The sequence below is a fragment of the Marmota marmota genome, unplaced genomic scaffold (genome assembly GCF_001458135.2).
Source record: "Marmota marmota marmota unplaced genomic scaffold, marMar, whole genome shotgun sequence".
Lineage (NCBI taxonomy): Eukaryota > Metazoa > Chordata > Mammalia > Rodentia > Sciuridae > Marmota > Marmota marmota.
Window position 1 is genome coordinate 18,168,303 of NW_025999880.1, and position 18,816 is coordinate 18,187,118.

General features: G+C 44.3%; 1 protein-coding gene and 1 non-coding gene across 2 annotated transcripts in view; both read right to left on the reverse strand.

Annotated features, from left to right (window-relative positions):
* Med24 (mediator complex subunit 24) overlaps positions 1 to 18,576 on the reverse strand; it is a 25,929-nt gene extending 7,353 nt beyond the window's left edge. Inside the window, exons 1-20 of the mRNA XM_048787477.1 lie at positions 18,532 to 18,576; positions 17,894 to 18,101; positions 17,726 to 17,808; positions 9,896 to 9,934; positions 9,408 to 9,481; positions 8,826 to 9,058; positions 8,634 to 8,690; positions 7,169 to 7,280; positions 6,880 to 7,030; positions 6,497 to 6,610; positions 5,927 to 5,974; positions 5,405 to 5,487; positions 5,053 to 5,139; positions 4,366 to 4,477; positions 3,340 to 3,482; positions 2,857 to 2,894; positions 2,248 to 2,330; positions 1,380 to 1,558; positions 1,163 to 1,262; positions 578 to 850 (exon numbers count right to left, since the gene is read on the reverse strand). Coding sequence (XP_048643434.1) covers positions 578 to 850; positions 1,163 to 1,262; positions 1,380 to 1,558; positions 2,248 to 2,330; positions 2,857 to 2,894; positions 3,340 to 3,482; positions 4,366 to 4,477; positions 5,053 to 5,139; positions 5,405 to 5,487; positions 5,927 to 5,974; positions 6,497 to 6,610; positions 6,880 to 7,030; positions 7,169 to 7,280; positions 8,634 to 8,690; positions 8,826 to 9,058; positions 9,408 to 9,481; positions 9,896 to 9,934; positions 17,726 to 17,808; positions 17,894 to 18,101; positions 18,532 to 18,534 — 2,220 coding nt within the window. The 5' untranslated portion in view covers positions 18,535 to 18,576. The remainder of the gene's footprint in view (positions 1 to 577; positions 851 to 1,162; positions 1,263 to 1,379; positions 1,559 to 2,247; positions 2,331 to 2,856; positions 2,895 to 3,339; positions 3,483 to 4,365; positions 4,478 to 5,052; positions 5,140 to 5,404; positions 5,488 to 5,926; positions 5,975 to 6,496; positions 6,611 to 6,879; positions 7,031 to 7,168; positions 7,281 to 8,633; positions 8,691 to 8,825; positions 9,059 to 9,407; positions 9,482 to 9,895; positions 9,935 to 17,725; positions 17,809 to 17,893; positions 18,102 to 18,531) is intronic.
* Positions 2,526 to 2,629, reverse strand: LOC125613104. The gene has a single exon (XR_007343599.1). It is a non-coding gene; the product is annotated as a small nucleolar RNA SNORD124 (small nucleolar RNA).
* Positions 18,577 to 18,816: the final 240 nt, after the last annotated feature.

Below are 18,816 nucleotides of genomic sequence, written 5' to 3' on the forward strand. Positions count from 1 at the left end.
GAAGGCTGTCAAATCCACAGATGGCTCATAGTTCCTCGAGAGCGACACAGCCAGATAAGCCCTTTGCTTTTCTGCTCAGTTAGTTCTCTAGAACTTGAGCCCTTTGAGGATCTGAATCGTAGCTGTTTGGGGTCTCCATTTCTGGTACACAGAGATGCTGGATTAAAACACTCCTGGCATAGAAATACACATTCAATGTTTGCTGAGCCAGCTAAATAAATGTTTGAATAAGAATTGGGGGGGGAGGGGCTGGAGTGGCGGCTCAGAGGTAGAGTGCTTGCCTGGCACATGTGAGGCCCTGGGTTCAATTCTCAGCACCACATACAAATAAATAAATTAAATAAAGGTCCATCAATGACTAAAAAATATTTTTAAAAAAATATCATTGACTTAAAAAAAAAAAAAAAAGAATTGGGGGGAGCGGGGGCGGGGGAGGGAAGCAGAATGTGAGCAAGTCTACAGCCATGCTACCCTGAATGTTCCTGATCTCTGAAGCTAAACGGGGCCAGGCTGGCTAGTACTTGGATGGAAGGACCTGAGTGAGAATGGAAGCCAGTGAGGGCAGGAATGAGTGTCATGTTTGGGATGGTGAGAGAAGGATGTCCGTTACTGGAGGTGCTGACTTATCACGACATACCTGCAGGGTATGAGAAGGGCAGGGACAGTTTACTGACCTCTCATTGTAGAACTGCAGGGTGTTCTCACTATACAGTGGCCCTGCCAGCTGGCGGATCATCTGCAGTGACTTCTCACGCTCGTCCAGCCCCAGCATCCGGACATGGGCCACCAGCCAAGCCACAGCACACACGGCCAGACTGCATACCTTTCCCTTGATATTATCAGTGATTTTCTAAGAGGAGGGGAAAAGGGTGACTGGAATCGCTCTCTCCCCTGCCCTGCCATCATTTCCCCAGCCTCAGTGGGCAGCTGAGTGCAGCAGGTATAGTCTTAGGCCACAATCCACGCCTCTTTCTACCACAAGTCTGACTTTCCCAGAGCTACCTGAGTGAGGAAGTGGCTAAGACTACCATTCTAGGGAAGACTGATGGCAAAACATGAACTCCGGATTAAAGATCTTCTTGTTCTTAGGAAACAAAACAAGCTATCAATGTCTGACTCTGGGTCTCAGGGAAAAGAAAAACTGCTAGAAAGATGGGGCTACCTGGATGGACTCGAAGGCTAGCACTCCATTCTCCCAGGCATTGAGGATTTCCAAGATGGCAGCCGAAATGCTCAGACAAGCTTCATGCCACTTCATCTGCCTACAAAGAGTTGGCAGTAAGAGAAAAATCACCACAGGGGAGTAAGGAAGGGCTTAGGAGAAAGGGTCTTGGCTCTATCCCACCACTGCCCTTAGAGCAGGCACCCAAACCACTAACACCAGCTTCATCTCTGAGGAGTTGTTGAGCAGGGCCACCAAGGATTCCACTTTGGTGGAGTCGGGCCGGAAGCAGGGGTGGTCAGGGTTCAGGATCTTGCCCTCCTCCGGCATGCAGGTCTGCATCCAGGTCTCAAAGAAGGGTACCTCTGCTCCTGTGCTTGACTCTGACAGAATCACCTGGGCAAGAGTGAAAGGAGAGACCCTAGTTAAGTGAGGAGGGTGAGCCTGGGATTTAATTTCTGTTTCCTGCCCCCTGCTATTTCCTTCCCAGCCTGAAGAACTAGGGGCAAACTGGTCTCAAGGGATGCAGACAGGGCCTATGCTGCCACCTAGTGGTTGGTGTGGCTGTGGCACTAAAGTATGTGAGGTATGACTAGGGGCATCTATTGACTTCCCCCAGGGGTAGGCACCTGATTTCTTAGTCCAGCAACACCATCTGGCTTGGTGAGGAACAAATTGACCAATTATATTGTTATGCTGTGTGTATGTACAAATACATAACAATGAATCCCACATAACAATGAATAATTATAATGCACCAATAAAAATTTTAAAAAGAAAATGCAATGTAATCCAGAATAACACTTCTACCTCACACATAAATTAAGGCCCTAAGAGTCCAAAGAATTTTCCCAAGAAAATACAAGTGTATTTTCCATGTTTTAACAAAAATAATGTTAAAGAAGCTATAGCGTCAATTAGTTGAATCAGAATAAAAATTCTGACCAATGGCAAACAAAAAAACAAAACCCCCAAAATAATGGCTTGGAAGACTTACGGGGTGAGGGGAAGATATTGATTGGTTGCTTCATCTTTGCCCTGCCTACTTGTCATTCCCTAACCCCACCTGTAGTCCTTTCACTCACCTCTGAGCCATAGGTCTGGGCCACATGGCACAACATGAGGAAGGAGATATCAAAGAGCAAGGCACGAACTGAGGCTGTTTTGGCTGTGGAAGGGAGAAGAAGGCCAGCCCCTCAGCCCAGGGTGAAGACCCAAGGCCTGTGTCTGGATCATGAGAACAGAATTTGTCTTTTTGTTGTTGCTTTTTTTTTTTTTCTTTTAGTGGAGCTAGGGACCAAACCTAGGGTCTTGTACATGCTAGGCACACACTCTCCCACTGAGCCACATCACTAGCCCAGGATTTGTCTTAAGGAAGGTCAGGGACCATATGGTTCCTTCAAAGCTCTGAGGCTCAGAATCCTTTTCTTGAGTCTCAATTAGAACATCATCCCTTCCTTGGAATCCTTGTGTATCCTCCAATACACAAACAAATCACAAAGGGAGCAGGTGGGAGAAAAGCAAAAGGATGGCATTAGAAGATCCCATTCCCAGCATCTCCTTCACTCAAGGCTCCCAAAGCTTTAGTCAGTCATGGCTCAGAGGAGGAAACCCAGCTGCCCCAGAAGAAGCAAAGGCAGCCCCTCTCTCTGCACCCTCCCTACTGCCACTGAGGTCTTGCAAAGTTGACTTACTGCTCTCTCCACTGCCATGGGTGGTGAACTCATTCAAACTGTGGAAGAAATGGACAGGGTAAGAGTTAAGCAACAGCCAGGAACTGAGGGCCGCAGGGCTCGGAGGGGCAGTCACTAGAATATAAACTACAGGCTAAGCTTAAAATGAACATCATTATACCAGGAAAAAATTTTTTTTCTATTATTAAAAGAGTTTTTAGGCCTAGAAAATAGCTCATTGATGGAACAATGTTCTATATGTCAAGTTCCAGGAAAATTAAAAAAGGCAACAGAAATATGAAGTTCCTTATTAATAACTGGGAAAGGAAAAGACCTCTTCGAGTCAAGAGAACTGGCTCCTCTGTCAAGGCCTCTGGCTGGGTTGCCCTGGCCTGGCCTGTGCATCTCAAGGTAGACCCAGACCCTGGTGCCCAACTCCTACTCTGCCACCTCCTCCCTTTAGAATGTCCTCCCCTCCAAGGTCAAGGGCTCAGTCATTCTCACTTGATGAATTTCCGGGCAAACGATTTAAGCTTCCCAGTTGCAGCAGCAGCAGCCAGCAACAAGTCCAGGCTCTTCCCAGACAGCATGTGTCCCAGGACCCCCAGCAGCCCCTCTGGGGACTTGGAATGGTCTGCATCCATCGTCTGGGGACAGGACAGGAAGTCAAGTCCTGAAGAACATTGAAGATCCCCACCCCACCCAGACACAGCCAGGCATATTTCCTCTCTTCACGTCTCTAGCAGCTAGCATACCACCTCTGCAATTTAATCTGTCGTTCTGCCTCCAACCTGGAAACCATTCCCAAAATCTAAACACTGCTCTATAATCCACCCCTCTCAACCATACTGTCATGATGGTAGTGGGGAATGATGGTAGTGTCATGATGGAAGCTTGGCTATTGTGTCCTTTCCCCCCCCCCACAGTTCTAGAGATTGAACCCAGAGTTGTTTTACCAATGAGCTACTTTCTCATTTCCTTCTACTTTTTTATTTTGAGTGGGTCCTACTAAGTTGCTGAGACTGGCCTTGAACTTGCAATCCTACTGCCTCAGCCTCCCAAGTCACTGGGATCCCAGGCCTGCACCACTACACCTGGCTACTGTGTCCTTGTGAGATGGCATCTCTGAAACACCTACACATGAAGCTTATAGTGGTAGCTGCCCTTGCCTTCCCCCTTTCTCTGCTTCTAAAGTAACTATGACTGGAATCCAGATGAGAGAGATCTATGAGCCCTGTTTACTTATCTGGACATAGAGGAAAACCAGAAGGAAGAAAGGGAAGACTGCTGGGCACAGTGGCACATGCCTGTAATCCCAGCAGCTCAGGAGGCTGAGGCAGGAGGATCGTGAGTTCAAAGCCAGCCTCAGCAAAAGTGAGGCACTAAGCAACTCAGTGAGAAGCTGTCTCTAAATAAAATACAAAAGTAGGGCTGGGGATGTGGCTCAGTGGTCAAGTGCCTCTGAGTTCAATCCCTGGTACAAAAAAAAAGAAAGGGAAGATCCTGGTGGCAAGGAAAGGATGCACTCACCTTGAGAATGTTTGTGACAGTAGGCTCTGCACGGAGGATGAGCCCGGGATTAGGCTGGATGTTGGCATTTTCTGATGACTTTTGCTGGGGTGCATGTTCCCGATCTGCTGAGCTATGGCCATGACCAGTTGGCAAGAGAAGGGGACAGGAACCAAGAGAAATTTTTCAAACGCTCCCTACTCCCTAGTCCAACCCCAGAAGCAGAGGCACAGAGGTGGTGGGAAGCATACAGAAATTCTGGGGGGCTGGGATGTAGCTCAGTGGTACAGTGTTTGCCTTGTATGCACAAGGTCCTAGGTTCTCTTTTCAGCACCACCAAAAGGGGAAAAAAAAAAACTTTGGTGTTGGGATGAAGTTTATGAAAAGGTGTTCGATACTGGAATCACTTCAATTTGTCATGAGTCATTACATTTATTTTGAAAGTTAATTTAAGATTTGTTTTGAAAATTTGAATTTTTTTCTTTGGTCACAAAAGAGGGTGAGTTAAAGAACAGCAAAGAATAGTGTAAAACTCCGGTCTGAAGTCAGCATCTTCTTTCCCCCCTGGTTTCCTGTGTTACAAGGTATAGTGCCAGTCACTTGCAACCCAGAGTTCAAACAGAAGAGGGAAAGGTACCAGCAGCCAGTCTGACATGACAGAGGGATGTCACGGGGCTCTTGAGGCAGCCCAAATGGACTTGCACTTACCGCTTGGCTACAAGGTTGGCGAAATTAGCTTCAGACAGAAGGCCCTGCTTGTTACATTCTTGGAGGAGGAAGTTTGTACAGTCACAGCTGTGAGGGAAAACAGGATGAGGGAAGTGGGCACAGAGCTAGGGCTTTTGAGGAATGGGAACAATGGGTTCCTGCCCTGTCTCCTCCCTCCTTCAGGATGAAGACAATTTGGAGTGCCCGAAGGCAGGCAGAATGACTGTGGATACTTGACAACATTGTGTCACCAACAAGGAGACAGGATCCCTTGAAATTCTTCTGACATAGAGAGCAGGGGAAGGGCCCAGACATCTTCTAGTAGCATAGAGGTAAGTAGGGGAGTTCATACTTGCAGCGCTGGTCAGCTTTGTCCAGCAAGGGTGTGAGCTTCAGCAGGAACTCAAAAGCACAGTTGACATCCTCAGTGAAGTCCTGCAAAGAGTCAGCAACTTCCCCTGGATTTTGGGTCCTCCATGCCTCCTGAAGCCTATGGTGTAGACTCACAAGGATAACATGCTGGGTACAGGAGCCTCAAATAGGCTGCACCCACCACTATGCCCCAGCAGCTGGGTGGGGAAATGTTGGAGGCATCACTGCTCCCACGTGTCCACTCTTGCCCAACCATCATGGGCAACCTTGCCTGTGGAGGGTCCAAACTGAGATGTGTCCTATCAGAAGCCCAGGAGTGCATCCAAGGATGCTCCCAGGTGCTCAAGCACATCCATGGAATTCTAGCCTCCCCCCCCCCGCCCCCCGGCACACACACTCTGCTGCTCAGCCAGGGTCTGAGGGACCTCTTCTTGCCCTTGTTTCTCAAGGGAAGAAATACCCTTAGCTGCTCCCATCCTGCCATCTCATTTCTCCAACTCACCTTGTCCCCATGACAGTATTTCTTCAACTTCACCAAAACCTGTGGAATCTAGGGAGTGAGGTAGGAGAAAAAACAGGAATTTCAATTTCTTTTCTCTTTCACCCGCCACTGAAGGCCCCCCATTCCCTGCCCTGGACACAGTAACAGGAACATTACTGCCCTGGAAATGAAAGCATTCTTATTAAAGACCAATCTTAAAGTCCATGGGCACCCAAGCACCTGATTCCCCTCACCTGGTGACCTCTCACTTATGCTGATTCAACAAAAAAATGTCATTTGCAAAAGTGGAACCCAAGCTTCAAGGGGGACCAGGACCACTTTCTCTGACTCCCTCAGCTGCCCTGCACCAACATGACCAATGACAAACTAAACAGCACCTTGTGGCAAGAAACAACAGAGGCCTGTCAAGTGGGCTAAAAAGACTTTCAGAGGAAATAATCAATTGGAACTTGTGCTGGGGACTTAGCAGGCAGGGTCTGATGCCAGCAGAAGGCACATGTCCAGCATTTCACTGCTTCTCCTAAGAACTATCCCTAGACGGGCTCTCTGTTGCTCGCATGTCCCAGGTACCTTGAGGTAGGTGAAAGCCGTCCACTTGAGCTCCTCCGTGCCCTCAGGAGACTCAATAAGCCCCACAAAGCAGGCTTTCCAGATCTCCAGGACAAAAAGCGGGGTGGGGATATGCTATAGGAAGATCCAAGGGTGGAGTATAAGAGAGTGCCCTGTTCCCCTTCATCCTTCTGCAGGCTCTGGGGACCAGGTTGGGTCAACATTAGGACTAGGGACCTAATGTTAAATGACAGGACTGTCATCCACTTAGTATCAGAGCATCCACTTAGTATCAGGGACCAAAAGAAAACCTATTCCTCCCAAGAAGTACCAGAAGACTCCTCCCTCCTTCCCCAAATGGCCAGCCCCCCTTAGGGAAAGGAGAGCCACTCGGCCCCTCCCACCTGCATGCGCTTCACCATCATCAGCTGCTCCACCAGGGGCTGCGTCTCACCGGTCAGGTTCATGGTGCCCTCGAGCAAGACCACTGCGTGCACAGTGGGAAAGCCAGTCTTGTGCAGCTGCTCTGAGTGCACAGATAGCATGGTGGGGATGCTGAAGAGAACAGACACAGGGCAGTGTTGGGGACTGAAGGTAAGAGCGAGAGGACAGAGTAGGTACCACATCTTCCCTTGACACCCCAGGGCATTTCCTCTCTCTCCCTTCACCACCTTCACCCTGGAAGCTGGGTACCTCCTAATGAGTGTGCCACACTGTTCAGCCTGGCTCCGGAGCTGGGGGTTGCTGAGATTGGCCAGGATCTCCCCAAGCTTCAAGAGCGAATGCTCAATGGCAGTCCAGGAGGCTGGCAGAGAGAAAGAAATGCAGAGCCATGATGGGAAACAAAGGAGAAGCAGAGCCTGGCCCCAATCTCCTCAATCGTGGCACTCCCTGGGCCCAGGAAACCGCACAAGGAGGCTTCCCCTGAGGACGACACAGAGGTCTGGGCCATGAGGGCAGCATGCACAAGAAGGGAGTGAGCATCAAAGGCCAGAGCCCCTTAAAGCCATTCCCGAGGGCCTGACTTCCAGGGGCTACACAACTGACTTCACTGACTGGCAGGCACATGTAGGCAGTGAGAGAGAGAAGTGAGGGAGGCTAGAATTCAGCAGCACAAAGACGGAAGTGACCACAAATTGGGTCAGAAGCAGCCAATTCAAAAGGCCAGCCTTGTAGTGGCCATCACTCCACTCTGGGCAAGCTGGGATCCTACACACTACCCACCCTTCATCTGGGCTGGATGATCAGGGCTCCCCCCTTCTGAAATGCCTCAGTTATACATCCTTCATGGCTCTGTTCCCTTAATAACCTGCCCAACTGGTCTAACCCACCCATCTCTCTCCTAAATGCCTACACTGCATATTTATCACTTAGTTGTAAGTCATTTATCCTAGTTACAATTCCAGAGGGTCCAATGATGAATAATGGCACCAACCAGCCCATTGACTATCATGTAGCATGGGGTGGGGGGAAGAAGACAAGACCTGAGATCCATTAAAAATAAATATTCATTCACTTTCCAGCAATAAACATTTATCACATGTTCAAAGTAGGCAAGAAACTGTCAACATAGCCTATTTTGACACAGATTCTCTTTCTGGACTTTGCATTCCCAGACAATAAAACATATTTAGAGAAGTAATAAATAAACTAAGCTCTCCAACCCAGGACACTGGGTGTCACCCACTCTAACACTTATCAGAAGACAAAAGCTCCTTAGGTGGTCCTGAGTCACCACAGTCTAAGCAAGACTATGGCCTCAAGACCCCTCAGGGATGATGGAAGGCTTCCCTCCCACAGATCTTCCTGTTCTCAGGCTCTGGAAAGTTCCAACATTTTAGCATCTGAACTCAAGTGAAGAGATGGATGGTACACAGGCCTGATAGGCACCGAGTTTAAAGGGACATTTCAGGTCATACTCAAATTCAAGAGTTATTTGCTTCCAGAAGATGAGTAATATGGAAACACACAAGAACAGATGGTATAGTTGTCTTGTCCTCTAATTTTCTTTGCACATATGATGTACTAGTCTTGCTTCCCACTAGTGTGTAAGCTTGTTGAGGGCAGGGACCCTGCCACATGCTCCTTTGGGAGCCCCCCTCCCCCCTCCCCCAGCACCTGGCACAGTGCTGGGCAGACGACAATGCTCAGTAAATACCTGTTGGTTGATTGGCTCGGGTGCCACCCTGCCCAAGTCCCTGGGATGTATGCAAAGCTTATGGGGAGAGAAAAAAGGAAGTGGGATGGTTTCAGATCCTCCTGGAAAGAAGTGGGATGGCATCCTGCCTCTCCCCTCTCAATTAAAAGGAACAGCTACAAGAATAGTGGCACAGGTAATCAGGGGACATACAGGCCTCCTCTAGTTTGGCGATGTGCAGCAGGGCCCGATTCTTGGTGCTGCTGAGGGTATTCTCCAGGCGCTGCAGGCACATGGCAAGCTGCTTCTCCCCAGTGGCTGGAGTGCCAGCCTCCACTCCTTCCTGGAGCCGCTCTGCAGAGGCCGCGGTGCAGCGCAGCAGCCAGTGGAGGGCGCTGAGAAGGGCTCGGCACAGCCCAATGCACTCCTCTGCTTTGCCGTGACAGCTACCAGGAAAGGATGTGAAGTCTGTCTCTGATCCAGAGGCTGAAATCTGACCCACACCAATGTTCCCCAGAGAACTCTGGCACTCCCCTACTAGGGAAGAGAGCTGGAAAGCTAGCAAAGTCCTAGGGAAGACACCGAACTCGGCTGCCTTCCACCAGACAAGATTTCAAATGAGCTATTCCAAGTAAAGAGGCATTTCGACTTAAGGGAATAAATAGAAAATATGGGGATGGGCAGTTGGGTAGAAAAAATGTGGGAATCCACAGAGTTGATCTCATACTATATGCTAGGAGCTTCTCCTATACCTTGAGAGAATGCTGGGTGAGAATCTCGTCACCCAGCCCTTACCTCAGTCGGTCACAAAACATGTCCATGATATCCAGCAAAGCCTGAATACACAGGTCTCGGGAAAAGTCATCAAACTGTGGAAAAAAACAATAGAGAGGTTCAAGGATGCCCCAGCCAACCCCTGGATCTCACACATAGAACAGGTGGCACAAGTAGGACTCCTGCTTTTCTTTCCTCCAATCTCAGGTTTCAGATTCAACAGCCTTCTCATATTAAAAATTGGCTTCTAGAGCTGGGGATATAGCTCAGTTGAGTGCTTGTCTAGCATGCACAAGGCCCTAGGCTCGATTCCCAGCACCACAATAAATAAATAAATAAATAGATAGATAGATGGCTTCTACTTGCTAGCCCCCACTTCCCAGGACCTCCTTTCCTGATGGTAAGGGCAGCATCCAGCTTCACAAGTCATAAGAGGTGGGCCTTGCTGGCACTATCATAGCTCTCTGGTCCCTGTATCCTACCTGGCTGGTGAGTGGTTATGTTCATACCTTACTGATAGCTGTGAGAACAGAAGAGTAGGACACCATCTAGAGGGAAAGAAGAAAGAAAATATTCAGATTACTAGTCTCCTACTCAAAAGGAACAATGATGCTTAATGTTACTGCAGCTCTGAGACTCTGACCCCTTCAAGAGGCCTCCTCAACCCATTAAACAATATATAATAATGCCATACATTGCCCTATTTCTACTTCTATCAGACTCACTGCAAATGATACCATCAACATAAGCCCATTGAGATGAGTTTAGGGCCAGGTGTGGTGGCGCATGCCTGTAATCCCAGTGACTCAAGAGGCTGAGGCAGGTGGATTCCAAGATTGAACATAACTTCAGCAACTTGTTGAGGCCCTGAGCAACTCAGCAAGACCCTGTCTCTAGTAAAATATAAAAAAGGGCTGGGGATGTGTCTTGGTGGTTGAATGCCCCTGAGTTTAATCCCTGCTACAAAAAAGAGATAAGTTTGGGGGTACCCAAAGGTGCTATATTTCATGTTCACATGCTACCTGTCCATATAAGCAAGGTTTAACTGACTACCAGTGAGTAAAAGAACCAGCAAGGGCTAGGGATATAGGGATATAGCTCAGTTGGTAGAGTGCTTGCCTTGCATGCACAAGGCCCTGGGTTTGATCCCTAGCACCACACACACACAAAAAAAAAAAGAAAGAAAGAAAGAAAAAAATAGAAAAAAGAAAAGAACCAGCAAAAGTGAAGGCTATATTATTTTATTCCTATAACTTCTTTTTTTTATTTTTTGGGGTGCTGGGAATTGAATTCAGAACCTGGTGTATACTAAGCATACATTCTACCACTGGGCTACAACTCCCCCAGCCCTATTCCTATAACTTCTATCATGAAGAGTAATTTGAGCTGGGCGTGGTGGTGCATACCTGTACCCCTAGTGACCTAGGAGGCTTAGGCAGAAAGACATCAAGTTTGAGGCTAGCTTCAGCAACTTAGTGAGACCTTGTCTCAAAATAAAATAAAAAGGGCTGAGAGCAAAGCTCAGTGGTAGAGACTCTGGATTCAATCCCTGGTACTGGGAAAAAAAAATGTGATCTTGGTTGAGGGTACAGCTCAGTGGTAGAATGCTTGCCTAGCATAAATGAGGCCCTAGGTTCAATCTCCAGCACCACTAATAAAAAAAGAGGAGGAGGAGCGGGAAAGAGAGAGGAAGAAGGGAAAAAGGAAAGAGTAATCTTATTTGGGCAGAAACTAAACAGAAACAAACATCTATGATGAACAAGGGCTACCTTCACTTTGAAATATGGAGTGAGTTTCCAAAGTTGAAATTTTTCCTCTATGTTCCAAGTAATTCCCTTACAACCATTATTACACATGCTGTCCCCACAATCAAGGAGCTCCTTGAAGATAAGGACACTCTTATTCAATGATTACCTCAATCTGTTTTTTTGTTTTAGTACCAAGGATTGAACCCAGGAGCACTTAACCACTGAGTCACATCCCCATCCTTTGTTTATTTAATTATCTATTTAAATTTGAGACAGGGTCTCACTGAGTTGCTTAGGTCCTTGCTAAGTTAATGAAGCTAGCTTTGAACTTGTGATCCTTATGCCTCAGCCTCCCAAACCTTTGAGATTACAGGCATGCACCACTATGCCTAGTTGACTACTACAATCTTGATATTTATAGAATAAATTAAAATGTATCTTTGGCTGGGTGAAGAGGGGTATGCCTATAATCCCAGCGGCTCAGGATTACATGCCTATAATCCACAGGCCTGGAGTTTGATCCCTCCCCCCAAAAAAACCCAAATATTACACAAACACAGGGCTCTTTTTTTTTTTTTTTTGGTAATAGGGATTGAACCCAGGGGTGCTTAACCATTGAGCCTCATCCCCAGCCCTTTTTTATATTTTTATTTAGAGACAGGGTCTCACTGAGTTGTTTAGTGCCTCAATCAGTTGCTGAGGCTGGCTTTAAACTCACAATCCTTCTGTCTCAGCCTCCCAAGCTGCTGGGACTACAGGCATACACCATCATGCACGGCTAATACATAGCTTCTGGGTAATATAAATTTGGGAATCCTTGATTAAACATATATACATAGTTTTCTTTTTTCTTTCCTTTTCTTTTTGTAGTACTGAGCCTTGTACATGCTAGGCAAATGCTATTCCACTGAGCTATAGCCCTACCACTTTTGAGACAGGGTCTAAATTGCCAAAATTGGCCTCAGCCCTCTGCGTTGCTAGGATTACAGGTGTGCGCCACCACAGCCAGCTTACATAGAGCTTTATTTATTGTAGGACTTCTCAGAACTATAATATATTCATATACAATGAGAATTTCTAAGATGGCTGGAGATAAAACACGCAAAATTGTTTAGATTTTTTTGACCAAAGGATCTCATTTACCTAGTATTTCCAAAATACATTTTGGGAAATTCTACATGAACAGAAAGTTCCCTGAGGACCTGGGAAGAGTATTGAATTTATATCTGTTTCTCCAGCACCTAGCACCGGGCCTGCTCCTAACAAAGTTTTCATTACTTTAAATAGTTGAATTTTAGGGCTGGGATTGTGGCTTAGTGGTAGAGCACTCGCCTAACATGTGTGAGGCCCTGGGTTCCATCCTCAGCACCACATAAAAATAAATAAGTAAAATAAAGATATTGTGTCCAACTACAGCTAAAAAAAAAAAAAAAAAAAAGTTGAATTCTAGAGACTGGAGTTGTGGCTCAGTGGTAGAGCACTTGCCTGGCATGTGTGAGGCCCTGGGTTTGAACCTCAGCACCACATGTAAATAAATAAATTAAATAAAAGATCCATTTACAATTAAAAAATATTTTCTTTTTTTTTTTTTTAACATTTATTTATTTATTTATTTTAGTTTTTGGCGGACACAACATCTTTGTTAGTATGTGGTGCTGAGGATCAAACCCAGGCTGCACGCATGCCAGGTGAGCGCGCTACTGCTTGAGCCACGTCCCCAGCCCCTTAAAAAATATTTTCAAAAAAAAAGTTGAATTCTATTAATTAATTAGCTACATTCTGAAAAAAAAAATTTATCTTAAAATAAATTTGTTAGTAAAACCTATTCAGGGGAAGGTAGGAGATGTGAGCATAAGGAAGATAGTAGAATGAAACAGACATTATTACTTTATATATGTATGTGACTGTATGACCAATGTGATTCTACAATATGTATACTCAGAAAAATGAGAAATTATATCCCATCTATGTATGATATATCGAAGTATATAAGTGTATTCTACTGTCATGTATAACTAATTAAAACAAATTTAAAAATTTAAAAAAAAAAAGTAAAACCTATTCGTCACCATAAGATGGAGGATACCCAGTTCAGAAGAAATAATTTATCCTTGGGGCTAGGGGTATAATTCATTTATTGAATGCTTACCTAGTATACACAAAGCCATGGGTTCAATCTCCAGCTCAAAAAAATTGAGATGGAAATTTTTTAATATATTTTTTCAGTTGTCAATGGACCTTTAATTTATTTACTGACACATGGTGCTAAGAATTAAACCCAGAGCCTCACACATGCTAGGCAAGTGCTCTGCCACTGAGCCACAACCCCAGCCTGAGATGAAGAATTTATACTGAATAAATTTAGTCCATACATAAAATCTCTCAAGTTGTCAAATGTTTAAAAAATAATTATAATCTGGTATGCATACCTATAACCCATGTGACTCAGAAGGCTGAGGTAGGAGGATCACAAGTTCCAGGTTAGCCCTGGAACAAGTTCATCTCAAAATAAAAAAAAACAGGGGATTTGTCTCAGTGGTTAAGTGCAATCCCTAGCACAAAAATATAAAAATAAAAATTAAAAATTAAAAAGCAGAATGCAATGATAGAAACTACCAGAATAATCACCCACCTCCTGGGTTGTCTGTCTCCGCTTAAGGAGAAGAAGCCTCCAAAGATTTGAGAAGAAAGCTACATCAGCTTCAATGACCTGAGTATGCATTTTCCCTCCACATATAAAAATGATCCATCACCTAAACAGACTGCTCTCTGTTCAGACATCTTTAACTAGAATTCTTGAACAGGAGCAAAACACAGAGAGGGCTTAAATACAATCAGTGTTCAGAAATACCATCAGCAGGACATACTGTGAAGCCAAAGCTAGTGTCTGACAGTGATCAGGAAGCTGGGAGCCTGCCTGGGCAGAATGAGCATAACCTTCCAGGCTAGTGTTTGTTTATTTACAACTGATGTCCCCATAGCAAGAGCTTGGCAAAGAACTGAACTTTGTTGGATACCAACCTCTAGGTGGAGCTGGCTGTTCCCAGTAAAAGAGACCCCACACTACAAGGAAAGAAACTCCTAATTCTGCATGTTTTGAGGAATGTTGTTAGACAAAATTAATTTATGGTCTTCAAATTGTGAATTCTGTAGGTTCATCAAATTTTTGTTAAGTATATTAATAAAACACTGCTCCAGAGACCTGAAAACACTTTCCACGTGGTAAACTTTCACACAGCAGGACTTAACCTATTCCAGTCTCATTAATTCCATCAACACGCTAGCTCTGAACCACCACAAACCCCCGAGGCTGGAGGAAAGTGGCATGGCCAGCTGGACACGTGGCTCGCCCAGCCTGACCTTGCAGCTGCTCTCTAATCCTCTCTGCTCTTCTTCATATTCAACACCCCAACTACTCCTAAGTGCCCTCTCCAGGCACAACACTGGACCAAAGAGCCTCTTGACTCTGAAGAACGAATTACTGATTTTGCATAGCACTTGACAGGTCATGAAGGTCTTTCATGTATATTTATTTCTTACTCTCTTCAGCCTCTTTCTCCTTCTTGCCTTTCTCATCACTGTTTACACATCTCAAGATTCGTCTACTTTTGAAAGAGCTTCCCGCAGACCCCACATTTCCACTTAGCTACTCACTGTCTCTACCCACCCTCTTCCGTGTGCTCTTCAACTCACTCCAATCACTTCTGTTCTGACCACTCTGTGAACCTTCTCATTAAAGTCATCAACTAACTCATGCTGTTAAACCCACTGGATCTGTTCTGATCAACTTCCTTGTTTATCCATCTTCCTTTCCCTTGCCTTCTCTTTTCTTTTTTTCCTTTGCAGTACTTGGGATTGATGCTAGCCAACAGCTCTTCCTCCCCCAGCTCCTCCCTTGGCTTTTTTTTTTTAATTTTAGTACCACAGATTGAACTCAGGAGTACTCAACCATTGAGTCACATCCTGAGCCCCGCCTCTTTTTTTCCCCCCATGGTGCTGGGGATTGAACCCAGGGCCTTGTGCATGTGAGGCAAGCACTCTACCAACTGAGCTATATCCCCAGCCCCCAGACCTTTTTTTTAAAATTTATTTTATATTATTATATTTTTAGCTGTAGATGGACACAATACATTTATTTTGTTTCTATGTGGTGCTGAGGATCAAACCCAGTGCCTCATGCATGCCAGGTAAGCACTCTACCACTAATTAAATGTGTCAATATTGGAGTATCTATATGAATCAGTCATGAATATTTTCCAAATGACAAATCTGTGATTTGCAAAAATCATACCTGGATAAAAGATCTATTTGAAGTGCAAGAGAGAGAGATCAATGGATTCTAATGTTAATAGCATGTAAAATCTTCTTTGATAGGGCTTCAGATTACCTGTCAAATTTTAGTACAGTATCAAAGAAAAATATCCAGTTATCTTTATTTATTTTTTAAATATATATAATATATATATATATATATATATATATATATATATATATTTAATTTGTAAAATTTTTTTAGTTGTATTTGGACACAACACCTTTATTTATTTTTATGTGGTACTGAGGATCAAACCCAGTGCCTCGCACATGCTAGGTGAGCACTCCACTGCTGAGCCACAACCCCAGCCTCCTCAGTTATCTTTAAACTTATTAATATTTTTTCTTTTCAAATTAAACATCTAATGTGTAAAATCAGATTTTCTTCATATGCTTTAAGCAAAATAGCCTATTATGACAATTGAATGTAGATCCAGGTATTATGGCACACACCTATAATCTTAGCAACTCAAGAAACTAAGGCAGGAGAATGGCAAATTCTAGGCCAGCCTTAGGAACTTAGCGAGCTCCTATCTCAAAATAATATAAAAAATAAAAATGGCTGGGGACGCAGCCAGTGGTAAAGTGTCCCTGTGTTTAATCTGCAGTACCACAAAAAAAAAAAAAAAATTGAATTCAGAAGCAGTTTTGAGAATACACATGTCTATTTAACCTAGACATTACATTTGCAAAAAAGTAAAACAATGCCATTTTATTTTTCTTTCTTTTCTTTTTTTCCGATAGTACTGGGGATTATACCCAGGGGTGTTCTACCACTGAGCTATATTCCCAGAACTTTGTATTTTTTATTGAGATAGGGTCTTGCTAAATAACTGAGGCTGGCCCAAACTTGCAATCTTCCTACCTAAGCCTTCTAAGAGTCGCTGGAATTCCAGGCGTGCCTCCATGTGGCAACAGTGCCTTTTCCTTACTAATATTTTTTGTTTTGAAAAATATGGTTATTATTCACCATAATGTTATTTATGTTAATATGTAATGGGGGAAAATATGTAAATTTTTTTTCACTTTTAAGTGAATTCATAAATTAAAAACTGAGAAACATAAGAAATATTTATCAGATAATATGAATAGATATGATGCACATAAACAAAAGGTTTGTGACAGTCATAATTTTTAAGAGAGCAGGGGTTGTGGCTCAGTAGCAGAGCACTTGCATTGCTCATGTGAGGCACTGGATTCAAACCTCAGCACCACATAAAAATAAAGAAACAAAGATATTGTGTCCATCTATAACTAAAACAAAAATTTAAATAATAATAATAATTTTTAAGAAAACAAAGGAGTCCTGAAAGCAAAAATGCTGCCCTGGCCATAACAAATTATTTTCAGTTCTTAAAAATACCATGAGGGGACTGGGGTTATAGCTCAGTGGTAGGTCACTTGTCTTGCATGCATGAGGCGCCAGGTTCAAAACTCAGCAACACATAAATATAAATAAATAAAGATATTGTGTCCATCTACAACTAAAAAAATATTTAAAAAAAAAAAACAACACCATGTGATTTCTGCCTCCCAGACCTTGCACACATTTTTCTCTTTGCTTTATACACTTTCATCAATCTGCCTGGTTCTTACAAAACATTCAGATCTTAAGCCTGAATAGTTTAACATGGCTTAAACATCACTTCTTCCAGAAAGCCTTCCCTGATTGCTCAGACTGAAATTGGTACCCCTTCTGTGTACTCTCATAGTACCTATACTCTTTATCATAAATATATCCTGTGATTGATTAAACATCTGTTATTACCCACTACATCCCTTATGTACTGAGATCAGCTCGTTTATAGTTATGTCCCCAGGAGTTAGCACTGTCTGGCAAATATAAGCATTTGCAAACACTTTTTTTTTTTTTTAAAGTATTTGCAAACACTTTTTTTTTTTTTTTCCGGGGTGTGGGGTACTAGGATTGAACCACTGAGCTACATTCCCAGCTCTTTTTACTTTGAGACAGGGTCCTAAGTTGCTTAGGGTCTGGCTACATTGTTGAGGTTCACCTTGAACTCCAGATCCTCCTTCCTCAGCCTCCTGAGCAGCTGGGATTACAGTCTTGTGCCACCATGCCTGGCAGCATTGGTAAACACTTATTGGTAAACTGAATGTAATATTCATCAAGATAAATGAGTTATTATGTTTGCAAGAAAAGTGCAGTTCAGAAAGTGCTCTATTCAAATTCACTTAAAATGTGTAAACTGACAACTGCATTCCAAGTGTTTTACCTCTAAAACCCTCACTCTTTGGGGGATGGGGGCAGTTTACCTGGGAACTAATGGCATACTTCAGATAAGACAGGATGAGAGGATTAGGGGAAGGTCCAATCATGGCCTGCTCCAAAAGCGCTTCTGCAAGGGAAATAACAAAGTAAGACTGAGTGGTTGCTTTTGGGGGTTTATTCCTCCCATCCATCCTTCCCGCTTTACTTGAGACCTGCCAGGTTGAGAATGTCCCAGGTGGCTCCTTTGGGAAAGAATTTCTTCATGTTGATTGCCCATTGGTAGTCACTCCATCGCTCCTTCCAGGCTTGCAAAATGGCTTGCTTCAGGTTCACCACCTTCATGACTTCACTCTGAGGAGGCGAGGCCGACAGTCGCCAGCTTTGAGGTAAAAGAAATGGAAAGAGAGAAGGGATGAGGTGCTGAGGGCAAGAACAGGGAAGGTAGAGTTAAACAGAAAGGAGATTCGGGAAAATAAAGCAAGGCATAAGAACCGGACGGAAAATAAAGAGAAAGGGTGCAAGGCAGAGATCCTGTCAAGATCTCCCCTCCTGAACATCCTCCCTTAAACTGGGGCACTAAAAGAAGGTGTCACGTTATGTATAACTATAATGCACCAGTAAAAAAAATATAGAAAAATAAAAAAGAGAGTGTCAAAGGGGCTGATACAAAAACTAACAGAGGGCAGGAAGGGGTTAACCCAGCTCCGGTTGTCTCATTACGCCCTTAGCTCTCGCTGTGTCCCTCAGCCATACCACCCCAAATCCTGACAGCCCTCTTTTCCCCATCTTCTCCTGAAATTATAATTCCCCACTTCCATTTCATCCACTACCACCCCAAATTTAAGCCTACCATACAATCGAGTTCTAGATCTTAGGCAACGCCATTTTGGCACCTATGAAGGAACTCGTTTTCTATTGGCTGGGGATACCAGATACTAACCAATGAGAATGCAGCAAGAGACAGGCTCCCGCCGCAGTGTCTTCTGGAAATTGTAGTTCGTTCGACCCGGGTCGCGTATGTCTAAACTAGCGGGAAAACTACGGAATTAATCTAGTGGGCCTTTCTCTCCTTCAAAGGACAACATCAAGGAGCTGAGGCATCAAAAGATTCAGAGGCTAGGCAAGCAACCAGGCG